The sequence below is a fragment of the Schistocerca nitens genome, chromosome 10 (assembly GCF_023898315.1).
Source record: "Schistocerca nitens isolate TAMUIC-IGC-003100 chromosome 10, iqSchNite1.1, whole genome shotgun sequence".
Classification (NCBI taxonomy): domain Eukaryota; kingdom Metazoa; phylum Arthropoda; class Insecta; order Orthoptera; family Acrididae; genus Schistocerca; species Schistocerca nitens.
Genome location: NC_064623.1, coordinates 170,301,469 through 170,322,183, shown reverse-complemented (window position 1 = coordinate 170,322,183; position 20,715 = coordinate 170,301,469). Strand labels below are relative to the sequence as shown.

Here is a 20,715-nt window from a genome sequence, read left to right as displayed (position 1 = left end):
TGCACAACTTTTTGCTTTAATTTAACTACCAACGAATTGTCCATCAGGATGAATGGCCAACACCAGACTGTGGCCAAGAGCAAAGAAGATCATCCTGCAACACAACATGCAGCTGAACATAATATACTTGATTTCAATGGCTGCTTTACAACCCCGGACATCTGGATCCTCCCATCCACCATCTGCTTTTCTGAACTGTGCAGATGGGAGTTATCCTTACAACACCTTCTCTGCTCCCATAATTATCCTGGCCTCAACCAAAGGTAATAATCTGTCCCCACACCCTCCACCCACCACCCACCAGTTTCCATCCCCTCTGTCCTATCACATCCTCCCCATTCTCACCTCCCACACTCATTGTTTTCTGCCCTCTGCCGAGACATCTGCCCATTCTTTCCCACTCCTTTCTCGTTTCATTTTTCACCACCTCAATGCCACACAACCTCCTGATGCTGCATCTGTGGGCATTCTAGTCCCTGTGCACTCTACCACAGAGTGCTCCTCTCCCCCCCCCCCTCCCAACTGTACACTGATCTTTATCTTTCCTCCCCTTCCCCACCTTGTTGCTTGCATCTCACTTGATAACTGCATTCTAGCCCGAGCTGCCAGTGTTGGTAGGCATGTGTGCATGAGGTGTGCTTGCTTTTGCGAACAAATGGCGTGTGTTGTTCATTTAATGATGAAAGCTATAGCTAAAAGCTTATGTGTAAATGTCTTAATTGTATGATATTGCAGTACCTGTGTTATTCTGATTATGATGCATGTCCAAACGAACTTTGCATTGTAATCAGAATAACACACTCACTGCAATATTGTATTTATCTGCCAAAACCGGGCAAGTGACTTTCCAGTAAAATGTCTGACCTGTACAGGAATATACATAATGGATGTAGGAGTACTGGTTGTAGACGCACGGTTAACGACATATGGAAGTTTGGCTGTGGCCATGAGTCGTACACGGATAGCCAAATAGTAAGGCGACCACTCGAGATATGTAGGAAATCCAGGTTCACAGAGTCCTGATCCGGCACAAATTTTCATTGTCACCATTCCATTCTACAGTTAATAGTTGTTCTTATTCGAAATTTTGAAGTCATTTAATTTCTTAATTGTGACTGTCTGCAACTTAATGTGTTACCTTTACGGTAAACAGCAATCTGTTTTTCCCTACATTGTTGATACTACTACCTGGAGTCTCCATTGTTCAATCTGCAGATAGTTTCTCTTTGTAGGCATGCATATTTGTGTGTGTGTGTGTGTGTGTGTGTGTGTGTGTGTGTGTGTGTGTGTGTGTTAAATCTCTGGAGAAAGCCTAAAATTCTCACGTACTTGTCAATAACTGATATTTTTTATGATCCAAAATGCCTGATTGTATAGACATCAACCATTTAGCAAATCTTGTGTTTTGTGTAATTAATGTTGCCACAGACAATAGTCAGGTGTTACAGGAATAATGATGTGAATACAGAACCCCACTCATCCAAATATCAACTTTACCTTAACATGGTGTAGTCTGTCTAGCAGATGAGGCTCCGAGGACCGAGTATTGGAGGATTAATAGAACACCGAAAGCAGAGGAAGTGCAGTACCCTATTCAGCTAGGTTAATTATGAACTGTGGTTGCCAAAGCTCATAGATGGCAGTCCCAACACCAGTTTTATCTGTGATGGACCATTATCCCACTCAAGGACTCAATAAACATTACTACATCTTTATTGAGCCCACAGCATACAGAAGGTCAAAATATGACATTTTCTTTCAATAGTTCTAGGTTAGCTGCAAATTGTTGTGTTTGATTCATGTGGATTACATTGAATCACAATGAGCTCATTTCGGCAGAGCTACCAGTTTCAAGTGATCCTGTTGAAATGTTATAATTGTTATAAGTATATTTATGTCTATGTATTTTCTGTTGAACTTATTTAGTTGAATAGATAAAAAATACTCACCAAGTGGCAGCAGAACACACACATAAAAGACTGTTGTGATTGGTAAGCTTTCAGGCAGAAGAGTTGAAAGGGTAAGAAGTAGTGTGAAGGAAAAGGACAGGAGAGGTCTTGGAAAAGGGGTAGATTTTGGGAAAGTCACCCAGAACCGCGGGTCAGGGGAGACTTACTGTATGGGATGAGAAGGAAAGACTGATTGTTGGGAACTGCGTCAGACGAGATCTAGGTGGAATGACATCCATAATCCATATTGGAGTGAGTTTACAGTCTGGTGTGTTATCATGAATCATGTAGTTACTTTTGTATTGGAACCACTTTATGTTTCAGATCTGTTTGTTCATTAAGGATGTCATCTGGATATTTTTTTGTTAATTTCCAGTTCTTCTAAGATGTTAATAGCATGACCTTTGTGTACTTTATGTAGAATTTACAAAGCATTTTTGATTTGTTCTGTCTTAAGATTTTTGCTTTTGAGGTATTAAGTAAAACTTGATTGGTTACTGTCACATTTTCTTGTACATTCTTTAAATCTGATTCCAAAGTTTCTTCTTGTATGTCTGATATAAAATGGAGTGCAGTCATCACAGGAAACTGCAAATCCGTGGATTAGACAAAATGGGGACCTCATTTGTCCTAGTCTTATTTTTGTTTTCAGGTTGTTTGTATGAAACACAAGTTTTTTTGGTATTCTTTAGCAAGTGATTAATTTGTCCAATATGTGGCCTATTTATGTTGTTGGTACATTGGTTGGCCTGATTTCATTTTCATTCTCTCTTCCCTATGTCAGTTTACCTGTCACAGACATTGTCTATTGTTCATGTAATCTAAGACTAATATGATCATTCAGCGCAGAGCACTCTTCGCCTGACCTCGTGCAGGACTTCATATGATGCGATAAGTAAACAGAGGAAAAAGAGATACGACACGTTACTTTGGTAGTGTGGAGCAAATGGGAATTTGGACTGAGGGGAGAGGTGTGCTCGGATAGTCCATAAAGTTGTGTCTAACCACTGCACCAAGGTGACACAGATGGTTAATGTACCTGCCTAGTAAGTAGGAGACCCATGTTTGAATCCTGGCTGTTGTCAATGAATTCTTTCATTGCCTGAACATGGCAGAGATCAGAATTTCTCCTTCCTAAATATATTTTAGCACTGTGGTGGGGTTAAAATCATTTCTTTGTGCTACTACTGTAGTGTTGTTGTTTCATTTTGTGTAGCATTAGTGTTGAGAGGTAAATATATATTTCTATTGATCATTGACCTGAAATATACATATTTATTGGAATTTGTGTGACATGAAGTTTTATTTATAATTATGTCCATTGTTGTAGGTTTTCTGTGAATTTTGAATTTGTGGTGATTATTACTATTGCTTATTTTTAGGTCGAGAAAATTTATGGATCTGTTCTGCTCTGTTCATATGAATATTTTATTTGTGGATGGTAACTGTTAAATTGCCGATGAATTGTTTCTAGTCAGTATTATCTCCATCTCTCAGTAGTACTGTGTTGTCTATTTGGTGATAGATAATTATCTTCAGAAATGGCCAGTTTGAGCTGAAAAATTTTTCTTCTAGTGAGTTAATAAATATATATGTGATGGTGCTTGAAACACAGTTTCCCCACTGCTATTTCATCTACTTCTGAGTATATTTTCTTGTCATATTTAAAATAATTTTGAAATAGAGCAAGCTGTAGGAGGTTTACAATTTCAGAGGCTTCCACAGAATATATTTTTCTATAACAGAGAGGTTGTTCTTTAAAATCTCAGTTGTTTCAGATACCAGTATAATTTGTATAAATTTGTTATGCTGGAAGAGATGGATTTAGCTGGAATGAAAACTGTCAAACAACTGTCAAAATATTCTATATAAAACCACTAAAAGTCTAATACAAATGAAACAAAATGATTCATAGTAACAACAACATACTACCAGACAGAAAAATCAGATCACGATGCATTATAGATGTCATTCCACCTAGACATAAGTACAGTATAATGTAATATGACATAGAAAATACATAGACATAAGTACACTACAACAGTTATAACATCTCAACAGGATCACTCAAAAATGGCAATTCCACCAAAATGAGTTTGTTGTGAATCAATGTAATCTAAATGTGTCCAATAAAACAATTTGCAGCTAACTTTGAACCAGCCGCAGGAAAATGTGAATCAATGTACTTGCAGAATGCATCTCTGAAAGACAACTGATTACTAGAGACAACATAGGCATGAAACAGAACAAGAAAAAATGATCTATTGGAACTTGGAAAGTTACCAAGAAAAGGAAACAGATTTTTTGGCAATTACAAAAACAATGAAGAAAATATACAGGACTAATATGTAGATATCTATATTGTTAAAAACAAAGATGATGTAATCATGGGGACATACAATGTCTTACATTATGTCTGTAGGAATAAATCATGTTATCAGCAACCATTGGTAACATTACTGTAGAAATAAAACAGAACATTTGAAAAATAAGAACCAATTTAAAAAAATTAACTCAGGTTCCAATGAATAAATTCCAGCTTATATTACTAGATATTTTATACTGGCAGCCTCAAAATAGCTTTAAGTCTGCTGATTAACTACAGCTATAACTACTTCTACACGTATTGTTGCTATCTATTCTACATCACCCACATCGGTACGTGCACGCCCTGCCAATCCTCAAGTCTATGCATATACATGTGAGTGGCCATAGCACTCTTTCTCTTCTGGACTGTAAGTTAAGCAGTTGTCTTTTATATATTTGATGTACTATCATACTGATTGTAGTTCACAAGCTTTGGTCACTTACAACTATTCACAGATTGCAGTCTAATTGTCTTCAGTCTCTCTCTACCTGAGAAATGGGGCATCTGAGAATGACATAATCAGTGAAACTTTCCTCTCAACATTCACATATTGGGTGTTATTACATCCCATCCGATGCAAGTGTGTGGGATATGGACTGTGATCTGTTAATAGGTGCACCATACCTCAAGTATTGGCAATGTTGCACAGTTTGATCCTGTTCCTGATGCCTAGGTACATGGAGACACATGCCTTGCAGTGCTCCTAGTGTCTCAGTCATACTGCCATTCATATAACTTCCAAACTCGTAGATCTCTTACCCTTAATACGAGTTCCTTTGATCTCAGACATGCGATCATATTGATCATGCCCCAACGAATACAATGCTGCCCTGTACGGTACCATGACATCCCAAAATCACCCGTAAATCTTCTACGGTTGTAGTGCAAAAGGCACTGGTGGGCCTCAGACGTACGCTCTGCTGAATTTGTCGCAGTATTGTTTCGTAGCTGCCTAGTCTAAGGCAATGCGCCCAGACACTGACAGTGAAGCCCACAATGGCACTGAAAATACCTTCGTGGTATGACTGCAACACCTGAAATAGTTGTTTACAGTCAGCAGTGCCACCAGCATGAGCAATCTTATGCACAATTTTGGCCACTATCTGAGTAACCAATTTTAAACATTCTAGATATTTTCCTTTTCTCATTTAGAAGAATCCACCTAAATATCTACAAAACGAGAAAAAGAGAGAGAGAGAGAGAGAATGTGTGTGTGTGTGTGTGTGTGTGTGTGTGTGTGTGTGTGTGTGTGTGTGTGTGAGAGAGAGAGAGAGAGAGAGAGAGAGAGAGGGGAGGGGGAGGGAGGGAGGGAGGGAGAGAGAGAGAGAGAGAGAGAGAGAGAGAGAGAGAGAGAGAGAGAGACCGACCAAGTTTTCTTCCATTTTGTGTATGCCTATCGATGACCCAGTGTTTTTGATTTTCAGTGAGAGGTGCTCTTTAATACAGAAGTATTTACATTCTACCAGAACTTTCCTACAACAAGTTAAAAAAAGGAGTATTTTTAGATCATGACACTAGACTAATTATGATACTACACTGAAGAACCAAATAAACTGGTGCGTCTGCATAATATTGTGTAAGGCCCCCGTGAGCATGCAGAACTGCTGCAACACAACATTACATGGACTCTACTAATGTCTGAAGTAGTGCTGGAGGAAACTGACGCCATGAATCCTGCAGGGCTGCCCATCAATCCGTTATATTATGAGGGTGTTGAGATTTCTGAAAAGCATGTTGCAAGGCTTCCCAGATATGCTCAATAATGTTCATGTCTGAGGAGTCCGGTGGCCAGCAGAAGTGTTTAAACTCATAAGAGTGTTTCTGGAACCACTCTGTAGCAATTCTGGACCTGTGGGGTGTTGCACTGTCCTGTTGGAATTTCCCAAGTCTGTCAGCATGTGTGATGGACATGAATGGATGCAGGTGACAGGCAGGATGCTTATGTACATGTCACCTGTCAGAGTCGTATGTAGATGTATCAGGGGTCACTTATCACTCCAACTGCACACACCCTATACCATTACACAGTCTCCATGAACTTGAACAATCTGCTGCTGACATGCAGCATCCATGGATTCATAAGATTGTCTCCATACTCTTACACGTCCACGTCCATTCACTCAGTACAAACTTGCCCGACCAGGCAACTTGTTTCCGTCCATCCACAGTCCAGTATCGGTGTTGAGGGGCCCAGGTGAGTTGTAAAGCTTTGTGTCGTGCAGACATCAGGGATACACTAGTGAGCCTTCGGCCCCGAAAACCCATATCAATGATGTCTCGTTGAATGGTTTGCACAGTGACACTTGTTGATGGCCCAGCACTGAAATCTGCAGCAACTGCGGAAAGGTTGCACTTCTGTCACATTGAACATTTTTCTTCAGTTGTCATTGGTCCTGTTCTTGCAGGATCCTTTTCTGGCCACAACAACGTCGAAGATTTGATGTTTTACCAGATTCCTGATATTCACAGTACACTCACGAAATGGTCTTACAGGAATACCCCTACTTCATTGCTACCTCGGAGATGTTGTGTCCCATCGCTCGAGCACTGACTATAACACCACATTCAAACTCACTTAAACCTTGATAACCTTCCATTGTAGCAGTGGTAACTGATCTGACAGTTGTAGGATTGCACTGCCGACTGCATTGCCATATTCTGCCTGTTTACATACCAGTTTCTTTTGTGCTTCAGAGTGACTTAGCAATGATTCCAGAGAATGGAGGTGACCTTCAGATGGGAATCTACAAGTTGCAGCAGATAGCCATATAATACAACTTAACAACCTAAACTTCTCTGTACTTCCAGGGAAAAACTGCAATTATCTTAAATACTGATGAAATTGAAGTGGAAGACATGAATGAGTGTATTAACTTCCCATTGGAATTTTTAAATACCAACAATCCTGCAGGCTTAAAGCAACGTTAACTACATCTTAAAGTTTGAACTCAGTCATGGGACAATGACATTTTAACAGAAATGTGGGATAATGGAACAGCATATGATTGGTTGTTGAAAGTATAAAAGACAATGTGATTTATGCAGATATTCTTACTGATTTTCATACAGGAGAAATAGTTTTAAATCTGAGAAAAGGCAGGTTCCAATGCTGAATTATGCTTCATATTTAAGCAACAACAGTTTCCCATTAAGGATTCGTTGTGAATCGCCAATCAGTCAAAGTGCCGCTGCGCAATTACGCACGTCCTCTACATGTGGCGCTGTCTGCCAGCTATGCAGCAGCCACGCCACCTAAGCGGCCAGCCAGCCAGTGGCCGCTGGACTTGGACTCAGTGTTCATTCAAATGTTACCTTGTTCACATGTCTTGCTTTGTCAAGTTGCTCAGTGACATATATGTGTTGTGTCGTTTTGAAATATATGCGTTCAACTTGACGTTATAACAATTGGCAACAAGGTAGTGGATTTTTCCTTTTCATCATTGACCCACATGTTTCCATGGCTACTGTCGAGCAACTATTGCAAGGTCTCATTGAACAGCAAATGCTTCTAACATCGGCGATTCGCGATTTCATCTCAGCATCAAATGCGGGATGTTTCTCGTCGTTGTCTATACCTCCTTTTCCTCCTTATGACGAGACAGTGGAAGACTGGTCTGATTATGAAAAACGTCTTCGACAGCACTTCTTGGCATTTCATGTCACGGACGAACAAACATGTAAGTCTCTGTTCCTTTCATGGATTTCACCTCAAATGTATTGGTTGTTGTCACAATTGGCTCCTTTGAAAGGTCCTGCGTCTTTGTCCTTTGCTGAAATGTGCTCACTTCTGTCTGTCTATTTTCAAAAGCAAATGCATGTGGTAGCCTCTCGTGTTGCCTTTTTTTCGTTGTCAAAAACAACCGCATCAATCCTATCGCGCTTGGGCTGCTGAACTTCACGGCCTCGGTCGAAAGTGTCAATTTGTTACTGACGTTCACAAAGAATCCTATGCCGATTCCACGGTATGGGATGCCATCATCCGGTCGGCGCCCGACGAAGTAGTTTGGCAACGTGCCCTTCAGTTGGCAAATCCGACTCTAGATGAAGTCCTATCCATCGCGCACTCCTTTGAAATTTCTCGCACCACTGGGGCGCAAATAGAGGCGTGGGGTGACGTCGGGGAAATACAACCTCAGTGCACTGTTGACGACGCGTGCGGTGCGTCCCCGCCGGCCGACGTGGCCGCAACACTCTCCCACGCGCAGCCTCAGCCTAACCGTACACAACCCTCTAAGAAACTGCAGCAAAACCCCCGGCAACTTCCTTCATGTCTGCAGTGTTTTACGAAACATTCACGGGAGGACTGTCCCCAATATTGGGCCGTGTGTCACAATTGCAAAAAGAAAGGTCATGTGTCTGCCGTTTGCAAATCCGACCACATACATGATATTCATGACCGTGATGCTGATTCTGCTTCTGTGTTGTCTGTCAATTGCACTTCTTCCCTTTCAGGAAAGTTATTCCTCACTGTCCAAATCCTTGGTCGGGATGTTCGCATGCAGGTGGATACCGGTTCTGCTGCCACTATAATTAATTCTCAGACGTATCTTCAGTTGGGTTCTCCACTCCTATCACCTGTCACTCGGCAATTGTCCCACGAGAGAAATCTTCTGTTTATTGTACAATAAACAGAAGATTTCTCTCTTGGGACAATTTAATGCTGAGGTATCTTACAAATCCGTCGTTCGCACTGTCCCCATATTTGTGGTCGACCAGAGTACCCCAGAGAATCTTTTTGGTTTCGATGCCTTTTGCGTTTTTGGGTTCTCCATGGATGACTCTGTCAATATTGTCTCTGATGCTATTCCTTATGCTCAATTGGGTTCCTTGTTGATAACATTTTCGTCCCTTTTTTCTCCTGGGTTAGGCCGTGCAAACAACTTTGCAGCTCATATCACGCTCAAACCCACTGCTCGGCCTAAGTTTTTTCAGGCTCGGCCCATTCCTGTGGCCCTTCGTGATCAGGTAAAATGGGAACTGGATCGTCTCACTACTTCAGGAGTCTTGCTTCCTGTCACTTCCAGTGAGTGGTCCTCTCCTGTCGTTGTCGTTGCTAAGCCCAATGGTGATATTCGTCTCTGTGGCGATTTTAAAGCCACTGTAAATGCGCAATGCCTCATCGACACTTACCCTATGCCCCGACCTGAAGAATTGTTCACTAAACTTGCGGGAGGCCAGTATTTTTCTAAAATTGACCTGTCAGAAGCTTATCATCAACTTCCTCTCGACGCTGCTTGCCGGCAGTTTCTGGTCCTTAACATGCCTTTCGGCCTCTATCAGTACCAACGATTGCCATTCGGGGCTGCCAGTGCCCCTGCTCTCTTTCAGCAATTTTTGGAACAATTATTGCTCCCTGTCCCCGGGTGTATAAATTACATGGACGACATTGTTGTCACTGGCTCCACCACTGAAGAACATCTTCAGAACCTCCGCACACTTTTTCATGTCTTACAGACTGCCGGTCTTAAGTGTAATCTTCAGAAATCACAATTATTTCCGGCATCTATCACGTACTTGGGGTTTCAACTCTCTCAGGATGGTATTCGTCCGCTTCAACAAACTGTCGCTGTGATCGATGCCCTTCCTTGCCCTACATCTGTTAAGGAACTGCAGGCCTTCTTGGGGAAAATAGCATACTATCACAAGTTTTTACCATCTGCTGTGTCAGTGGCTCAGCCGTTGTATCGCCTGTTGCATAAAAACGTACCTTTTCACTGCACCGCATCATGCGATGCAGCTTTCCAGAAATTGAAGACTGTGCTGAAACAGGCCCCGTGCCTGGCTACTTATCGACCTGGCCAACATCTTGTTCTTGCCACGGATGCCTCTGAATATGGTGTCGGTGCAGGCCTTGCGCACCGTTTTTCTGACGGCTCTGAACAACCCACTGCTTATGCCTCCAAAACGCTCATGGATGCCCAACAAAAGTATTCTCAAATTGAAAAAGAAGCTTTGGTCATTATTTATACTCGTCATAAGTTTGGTGTTTTTCTCTATGGATCCAAATTTCATCTTGTTACGGATCACAAACCACTTATTTCCTTGTTTCATCCATCATCGTCACTTCCCGACAAGGCTGTACACTGCCTCCAGCGTTGGGCTCTTTACTTGTCTCGTTTCAATAATGAGATTCATTTCTACACAACGGCTCAACATGTGAATGCTGATGCACTGTCTCGCCTTCCCATGGGTCCTGATCTGACATTCGATAGGGATGAACTTTTGTGTTTCCACCTGGATGTTGCCAAGCAGCAGGTTGTGGACGGATTCCCCATCATCGGGGACCGGCTGGCGGCTGCTACGGGTTCTGACCCTACCCTCTCCCGGGTTTTACGCTGTATTCAGAAGGGTTGGCCAGATCGCCCGTCCGCTAAGACTTCTGATCCGTTGCGGAACTACTACACTTTGCGCTACCGCCTCACGGCTAGGGATGGTGTTATCCTCCTCTCCACTGACAATGCTTCGCCGCGTGTTGTGGTACCTGCGTCTTTGCGTGCTTCGGTCTTGCGCCTCCTTCACCAAGGGCACTGGCGTGTGTCTCGCACAAAATCTCTGGCGTGCCATCATGTCTACTGCCCTGGCATCGACTCTTGAAATAGCACACATGGTCACTGCCTGCGGCCCTTATGCGTCAGAGGCCGCCGCCCCAAAATCATCTTTGTCACCATGGCCTTCGCCTGAGATGCCCTGGGAGCACATTCATGCTGACTTCGCGGGACCTTTCTTAGGTACTTATTGGCTCCTCGTAATTGATGCCTACTCTCCTTTCATTGTCTGTTGCACGTCGCCTACCACCGCGGCAACCACAAGTGCTCTCGCCCGCATTTTTCTTTGGAAGGCCTTCCCTCTACTCTTGTTACTGATAATGGTCCGCAATTTGCCTCTTCTGAATTTGCGGATTTTCATGTTCGTCATGGCGTCATGCATGTCATGACCCCTCTGTTCCATCCTCAATCAAACGGTGAGGCTGAACGACTGGTCCGCACATTTAAGGCTCAGATGCAGAAACTCCTGACTTCTTCTATTGCTGATGATGCACTTCTCCAGTTTCTGGCTTCTTACTGTTTCACCCCTATTGGCGACCACAGCCCGGCTGAGCTCTTCCATGGCCGACAACCCCGCACGCTACTTCATCTTTTGCGGCCTTTCACCTCACAGCCGCGGGTGCCTTCGCTTGGCCGGTTCACCGCCGACGACCTTGTCTAGGTATGGGGATATGGCAGGCGGCCAAAATGGAGTCCGGGCCGCATCTTACAACACCGTGGCCGACGTCTGTATGAAATCCAGACGGACACGGGTGTTGCAGTGCATCATGCAGACCAACTTCGGCCTCGTGTGCTGGCAACGCCTGTTCCGAATGCCGCTACACCACCTTCGGCTCTACCTGACACTTGGGATCTTGGCATCTCTCATTACTCACAACGCAGCCCTATCACCGTCATCTCAGTGCCAGTACAAGAACGGATGCCACCAGGAGATGTGCCCATGCAGGAACCGGATGACCATCATCTGTCGGAGCCAATCTACTTGCCTCCTTCTCCTACGGATGCCAACACATTGCCCACGCCTCCTGTTACATCAACTGGACTTGCCGCAATGGGCAGATTGGTGCATGGAGCCCCAGCAGATTCGGCCCCTACGTCTCCTGTCATCTTGACCCGTTATCATCGGGGACACTTCCGTCTGTATGGTAAGCCTCCTCCTCCAGACTTTACGGCCAGTCAAACAACGCCAATCTACAGGCCACCTCCATCAAGACCTGTGCAAAAAATTTAAAGGGGGGAAAAGTGTTATGACTCGCCGATCAGTCAAAGTACCGCCGCGCAATTACACCTGTCCTCTACGTGTGGCGCTGTCTGCCAGCCATGCAGCAACCGCGCCACCTAAGCGGCCAGCCAGCCATCGGCTGCTGGACTTGGATGATGATGATTATTAGTGTTTTAGGGCACACAACTCAGTGTTCATTCGAATGTTACCTTGATCACATGTCTTGCTTTGTCAACTTGCTCAGTGACATATACGTGTTGTGTCGTTTTGAAATATATGTGTTCAACTTGACGTTATAACAGGATTCTTTTGCCATGATGACCAACAATTCCAAAGGTCAAACAGTGAACACAGTAGGAATATTTCTGTTAGAAACCAGTTTTCAGGCATGGGCAGCTTTATGTTATATTCTCAAAGGTTTGACATTCAAGTGACATAAAAGCAAAGGTTTTACCTACTCATCATTGTGGAAAGCTGATTCACACAAATCTAAAACAGCTTAAGGTTAAACATTTTTCAAATATAAGAATCATTCTTTAAGTACCTCTTTTTTTACTACAGCTACCAGAATCTTAATGTGAAATATTTTAAGGATATTTTTGTTTTCAAATACACACACTGTTCTTTTTTAATCTTTGTTTGTTCACTTACTTATATTAAATGTATAATAAAATGCCTTAATCTTTTGTAAAATACCCATAGTGTAAATTATAAAATTAACATTGTAATATTGCGTGAAATTATATGTTATGATATTGTAACAAATAAGCCCTCGGTCACAAATATTAAGTCAAAATTGACCTGGTTTCGACGCTACTATGAGCATCGTCTTCAGAATTAGACTAACTGTACTAAAACATTAGGTATATAGTACATTAATAAAGTTAAAGTTTGTACTGACTGGAAAAGATGCAGTACTTACAAGTCACATATTAAAAAAGATCTAAGCCGGAAAGGCGACGTCATGAACACTTGTGAGGTGGCGAGCCGCTAAGGGCTGCTCGTACTGTGAACAAGGGTTGCAACAAGACCGAGGGCTTATTTCTTACAATATAATTCTGACACTGTCACTGAACCTTAGCAGCTATGTTCAAAGTTTTATATGTTATGACTTTATTTTTATACCTTACTTTTGCTATGATCAATCCTTACCAAACCAGTTTGACACTATACACTATTTGCCAAAAAAGTCTTAAATGAACATACGAGGTGTGGCTAGAAAAAAACCGGACTAGTACTGGTGAAACAATAAAACGAATGCAATAAGGCTGAAAGTCGCGTGGCCTGTCACGTGACTCTCGCTCCGCCTACTGCTCGAGTTTCATCTGCCTCCTGCACTCAGTCTGCCCGTGGCGTCTGTTTTAAGTAGTTGACGTTTTGTCTGTGCGTCGGAAAATGTTGAGTGTACAGAAAGAACAGTGTGTTAACATCAAATTTTGTTTCAAACTAGGAAAATCTGCAAGTGAAACGTTTGTAATGTTACAACAAGTGTACGGCGATGATTGTTTATCGCGAACACAAGTGTTTGAGTGGTTTAAACGATTTAAAGATGGCCGCGAAGACACCAGTGATGACACTCGCACTGGCAGACCATTGTCAGCAAAAACTGATGCAAACATTGAAAAAATCGGTAAACTTGTTCCTTGTCAACTCCTGTTAACTCAGACACTGCTCTGATTGTTAAACGGCGATCTTGTCGAACAAGTTTACCGATTTTTTCAATGTTTGCATCAGTTTTTGCTGACAATGGTCTGCCAGTGTGAGTGTCATCACTGGTGTCTTCGTGGCCATCTTTAAATCGTTTAAACCACTCAAACACTTGTGTTCGCGATAAACAATCATCGCCGTACACTTGTTGTAACATTACAAACGTTTCACTTGCAGATTTTCCTAGTTTGAAACAAAATTTGATGTTAACACGCTGTTCTTTCTGTACACTCAACATTTTCCGACGCACAGACAAAACGTCAACTACTTAAAACAGACGCCACGGGCAGACTGAGTGCAGGAGGCAGATGAAACTCGAGCAGTGGGCGGAGCGAGAGTCACGTGACAGGCCATGCGACTTTCAGCCTTATTGCATTCGTTTTATTGTTTCACCAGTACTAGTGCGGTTTTTTTCTAGCCACACCTCGTATTAAGAGGTTTACCAGTTTTGGTTTCGACTTTTTCATTAGGCTGTGGGTGAATAATCCAAAACAAATAAAATAAACATAATTTGATTTTTTGCGTCTTCACTGTAAATGTTTTACAGGCTTAACATGAAACGTGTAACACATTAACTCATTTGTAAACCAATCAGATGTTTCAGTCTGTTTTATACATGGGAGATGAATTCTTTAAGGAACTGGGAGGGGGGTGTTTACTTGCCAATATCCTATACTATTAAGACCCAATTCTCAAAAAAGTTGTTCTTTCAGGAATCCTTCTCCACAATATTAATTAAGTCGAAAACTTCGAGAAAACAACAGAGAAACTTACCTTGCTGTATCTGCCGTAATGCGCAATGGGTTCCCTGACAGCCCTAGCTCCTGTAGTTCACGGTTATCTCTGAAGATCCCCTCAGGCAGACTCCTGATTTTATTGTAGGCAAGGTTCAGCCTCTTGACATTTGTCAGGTGTGTGAACACATCTCGGTCCAGTGAACTGATGTCATTCCGATCCAGAATTACATCCTCAAGCTTGCTAGCATCTCTGAAGACATCATTGTCCAAAGATCTCAAGTTAGGATTGTTTTGAACAAGCAGATGCTTCAAGTCTCTGGTGTCACGGAAGAGATCCCTCGGGAGTGATCTGAGCTTTGTGTCCGTTATGTTTAAATACTCCAGACGAGGAACGTGCCTGTAGAAAGAAAATTTCATGTGCCAGAAAGCAGAGTACTCATAATTACTTATAGCAGAAGACAATGTAAGCCAACATTCACATCTACTACTAAAATACCTGTACATACTTCCACCATCTACATCTGAACTCTGCCAACCACTGTGAAGTGCATGGCAACAGTACATCCCACTGTACCAGTTATTAGGTAGTGTTTCTTCTCATTTGATTCATGTATGGAGCCTGGGAAGAATAATTGTTAAAATGCCTCTGTGTGCATTCTTGTCCTCCCAATCCCTATCGGAGAGATATGTAGGGGGGATTTAGTATATTCATATAGTCATCATTTAAAGCCAGTTCTTGAAGATTTGTAAGTATGCTTTCTCAGGATGGTTAACATCTATCTTCAAGAGTCTCCCAGTTCAGTTTGTTCAGGATCACTGTGTGACTCTCCATGGGTCAAACAAACCTGTGACCATTTGTGCTGCCCTTCTCTGTATACGTTCAATATCTCCTGTTAAGTCCTATTTGGTACTGGTCCCAAACACTTTTGCGATCTTCTAGAATGGCTTGCACGAGTGCTTTGTAAGTAGTCTCTTTTGCAGACTGATTGCATTTTCCCAGTATTCTACCAATAAACAGAGGTCTGCCACAGCCTATGTGATCTTTCCATTTCATATCCCTTCAAGGCAAAGAACACAGGTATTTGCATGAGTTGGTTGATTCCAATTGTGACCCACTGATATTATAGTCATAGACTACTACAATTTTTTCATTTTGTGAATTGCATAATTTTACACTTCTGAACATTAAAATATCACAAAATGACTAATACTAGCGGTAGACTGAAGAAAGTAAAAGTACAAAAAAAGAGGGAAGGGGGATGGGGTTTGCCAATGACGCTATACTTCCGTCAGAGATTGTAAAGGCGTTGGAAGACCAGGTGAATGGAATGCTTAGTGTCTTGAAATGAGCTTATAATATAAACATCAACAAGAGTGAAACAAGGCTGATGCAGTATAGGAAAATTAAATCCAGTAATGTTAATGGAATTGGATTTGAAAATGAGACACTAAAAGTAGAAGATCAGTTTTGCTCTTTGGCCAGCAAGTTAACTACAGCTGCCCGAAAAAGATGGGATATAAAATGCAGACTGGCAATAGCAAGAAAATGACTCCTGAAAAAGAGATATTTGTTAACATGTAACAGAAATTTAAGTGTTAGGAACTCTTTTCTGAAGACATTTGTAAGGTGTGTAGCCATGTAAGGAAGTGAAATGTGGAACTGATATGCCAATGATGAACGGCTCAGGCTAGAAAATTATAGAACCTATTCACATGTGGTGTCATAGAAGAATGCTTTAGATCAGGGCTTCCCAACGTGTGGCCCGCGGACCCCTTAAGGGTCTGCGGCTCTTTCTAGGGGTTCTGCAGCCACATTTCACCAAATCGTGTAAAATAATGAGTAAAATTATTGAATAAAATGTGAAAATGAAATTCATCAATTTTTTTTGCCCCCCTCGTGTGAAACACATGTGTACTTTTACTTCAGGTCGTATTCCCAAGCAGCCTTTGCGGTTCCTAAGTGAGAACGAATACACAGTTTGGTGCCAGAGAATGCGGCTTCTCTGATCGACTGTTTCGCAACAATACGGGGTCGTTTGTGTGTCAGCTCACAGCGCTAGATGCGCTGAAACCTTTTACGCATGCATGGATCGAGCTTTGTCGAAGAAGCTCCACAGTTGGATTTATTATGTGAAAATGCTGCAAGTACTCCATTGGTTGCAATATCCTGTAGAAGTGGAATAACCAAGAAGTATAAGTACAACGAAAGCTATTTAGAAGTGGGCTTTATGGAGACAAAGAAGGGTAAAGCTCAGTGTGTAATTTGTGTGCGAGTCCTTCTGAACAGTTCAATGGTTCCAGTTAAATTGCACCATCATTTTGAAGGTACTCACCCAGATTTCCAGAATAAAGACATTGATTTTTTTTCAAAAGGAAGAGTGCTGAACTAGCTGCTTCTCATCATTGCATAAAAACTTGTGCAAAAACAATTAATAAAAATTCATTAAAAGCTTCTTTCTTGGTTAGTTATCGAGTGGCAAAAACAGGCAAAGCTCATACCATTGCAGAAAATCTCATAAAGCCATGTGTTAATGATATTGTTTTCTTACATGCTAGACGAATTGGGAACATGGCGCATGCATTAAGAAGCTTTCAGTTCCCATGGGTTTCTCTCTGAAATTTAAAGTTACTGTGCTCCTGACTGACGAGGGGTCCGCCATGGATTTCTGACTGAAGAAGGCGTCCGCCATGGATTTCTGACTGAAGAAGGGGTCCGCCAGCTGAAAAGGTTGGGAATCCCTGCTTTAGATTATTTGGGTAGATCCAGTATCTAATGAAGATATGCTTAGTTAAATTATGGAGAAAAGTAATTTATGGCACAGCTTGACTAAAAGAAGGAATCAGTTGATGGGGTGCATTCTGAGCCATCTAGGAAGGAACTCTGGGGCCTAAAAATTGTAGAGATTTTCACACACTCTGTTTTATTCATCACCGAGTTCCAGTACAGCACTCGTGGCTGCCGCATCGCGGTCACAAAGTGGGGCCGAGGCAGTTTCAGATAAGTTTTTTCAGTCTGACGATAATGTATGGATTTGTAGTATTATCTTGACAATGTCCACTATCGACAAACGGTAGTTACTTTTATTTTGAAGAAGGTTGGGTTATCCCAACAGAAACCTAGGTAAATTTAGGTACACTTTGCAGCTGAGGCTGTTGATTATTAAAATTAAAAGTTAACAAATTTCTCTTCTTCAGAAACGCTGTTCTTGCCCTTGTGTCTAGATTTTATATCCTCTCTATTTCAACCATCACTGTTATTTTACTGCCCAAGTAGCTAATCCCAAAGTGTGTCATTTCCTAATCTAATTCCCTCAGCATCACCTGATTTAATTCAACTACATGCCCTTGCGTCTAGATTTTATATCCTCTCTATTTCAACCATCACTGTTATTTTACTGCCCAAGTAGCTAATCCCAAAGTGTGTCATTTCCTAATCTAATTCCCTCAGCATCACCTGATTTAATTCAACTACATGCCCTTGCGTCTAGATTTTATATCCTCTCTATTTCAACCATCACTGTTATTTTACTGCCCAAGTAGCTAATCCCAAAGTGTGTCATTTCCTAATCTAATTCCCTCAGCATCACCTGATTTAATTCAACTACATGCCATTATCCTCATTTTGCTTTTGTTGATGTTCATCTTATATCCACCTTTCCAAGACACTGTCCAAGTCCTTTGCCATCTGTGATATAATAATAATGCCATCTGCAAACCTTATAGTTTTTATTTCTTCTCCCTGAACTTCAATTTCTAGTCTAAATTTTTCTTTGGTTTCCTTTACTGTTTGCTCAGTGTACAGACTGAACAACACTGGGGATAGGCTACAACCCTGTCTCACACCCTTCTCAGCCACAGCTTCGTTTTCATGTCCCTTGACTCTTATAACTGCCATCCGGTTTCTGTACACATTGTAAATAGCCTTTTGCTCCCTATATTTTATCCCTATTACCTTCAGAATGTCAAAGAGAGTATTCAAGTTAACACTGCCAAAAGGTTTCTCTAAGCATACAAATGCTATGAATGTCTGTCTCTAAGCTCTGTCCCATGTGGTGTAATTTGCAGCTGTTAAGTCAGCCACATAACGCTTTGATTACTGCAGGGGCACTTTCTGTACATGGGCTTTCCCCTGTATTTGTCACACTTACAGCATGGATTGTCTGAAAATGGATACAAGTGTCCAAAACTAGTCAACATCAAGAAATAAAAAATGCATACTTCTCAATGCAACTTACGATGAAGCCACAACCATTTATTTCAATTAAAAGACAAGCTGAGGACTTGTTTTTCACTTCCAGCATGCTGCAAGTTCGTAGTTATAAACAGAGGTTTGCCTTTCCTTAACCTATGTTCTAAAATAAGTAATTGGATCAGTACTGCCTCGTGTGTGCCAAGAGTTCTCTGGAATCCAAACTGATCTTCACCGAGATCAACTTCTACCAGTTTTTTTTTTTTTTTTTCAGTATTCAATAAAGAATTTGTATTAGTATTTTGCAACCATGACTTACTAAATTGTTTTCATCTACTTTCTTTGGAATTGGATTTATTATATTCTTCCTGAAGCCTGAGGGTACTTTGCCTGTTTCGTATCTCACACAGCAGTTGGAAGAGTCTTGTCATGGCTGGTTCTACCAAGGCTATCAATAATTCTGATGGAATGTCACCTACTCCTGGGGCCTTGTTTTGACTTAGATCTTCCATGCTCTGTCAAATTCTTCTTTCAGTATCATTTCTCCATCTCATTTTCATCTGTGCCCTCCTCCATTTCTATAATATTGCCTGCAACTTCATATCCCTTGTATAGACCATCTATGTACTCCTTCCATCTTTCAGCTTTCCCATCTTAGAGCTTGATATTCATACAGCTGCTTCCCTCTTCTCCAAATGCCTCTTCAATTTTCCTGTACACAGTATCTATCTTTCTCCTACTGACATATGTTTCTAAATCCTTACATTTGTCCTCTAGTCATCCCTGCTTAGCTATTTTGCACTTCCTGTTAATCTCATATTTTAGAGGTTTGTATTCCCTTTCACCTGCTTCATTTGCTGCATCTTTATACTTCCTTCTTTCATCAGTTAAATTCATCATATCCAGCATTATCCAAGGATTTCTACTACACCTTGTATTTTTACCTATTTGATCCTCAACTAACTCCTTCTTCTCTTAAAGCTACCCATTTGTCTTCTACTGTATTCTTTTCCCCTGTTCTAGCCAATCATTGCCTAATGATCCCTCTGAAACTCTCAACAGCCTCTGAATCTTTCAACTTATCCAGGTCCCATCTTCTTAATTTCCTACCTTATTGCAGTTTCTTCAGTTTTAATTTACAGGTCATAATTATAAATTGTGGTCAGAAAGGACATCTGCCCCTGGAAATGTGTTGCAATTGAAAATCTGGTTCCAAAACCTCTGCCTTAGCATTATACAATCAGTCTGAATCCTTCCAGTGTCTACAGGCCTCTTGCACATATGTAACCATCTTTGATGACTGTTAAACCATGTGTTAGTGATGATTAAATTATGCTCTGTGCAAAATTCTACGCTGTGGCTTCCTCTTTCTTTCCTTTCCCCCAGTCTATATTCAACTGCAATTTTTCATTCTCTTTCTTTTCCTACTATTGAATTCCAGTCTCCCACCATAATAATTTTCCTTAAATCTCTTCATTATCTGTGGAGCTAGTAGGCACATAAACTTTTTTTACTGTGGTGGGTGTGAGCTTTGTGTCTATGTTGGCTATGATAATGAGGTCACTATTCTCTTCATAGTAGCTTACTCACATTCCTGTTTTCTTATTAGTTATTAATCCCATCCTGCATCACCCCTATCTGATTTTGTATTTATAACCCTGTATTCACATGACCAGAAGTTGTGTTTCTCTGACCCCAAATTTTACTAATTCCCTCTATACCCACATATACATTTTCCTTTTTAAATTTTCTAACCTACCTCTGTGATTAAGGGGTCTAACATCCCATGCTCCAGTCTGCAGAATATCAGTTTTGTTTCTTCTGATGACATCCTCCCGCATAGTTTCCCACCTGAATATCCAAGTGGGGCGCTATTTTACCTCCGGAATATTTTACTCAGGATGACGACATCACATTTGACCATACAGCAGAGCAGCATGCTCTTAGGAAAAATTACGGCTGTAGTTTCTGTTGTGTCGACAAGTGGTGCCGACACAG

The 20,715-nt window shown here is 41.5% G+C and overlaps 1 protein-coding gene across 3 annotated transcripts in view; it reads right to left on the bottom strand.

Annotated features, from left to right (window-relative positions):
* Window positions 1-20,715, bottom strand: part of LOC126210641 (uncharacterized) — a 279,682-nt gene that overhangs the window by 8,549 nt on the left and 250,418 nt on the right. For all 3 annotated transcript variants that reach the window (XM_049939960.1, XM_049939961.1, XM_049939962.1), the window contains one exon: window positions 14,566-14,925. In XM_049939960.1, the coding sequence (XP_049795917.1) occupies window positions 14,566-14,925 (360 nt within the window). The remainder of the gene's footprint in view (window positions 1-14,565; window positions 14,926-20,715) is intronic.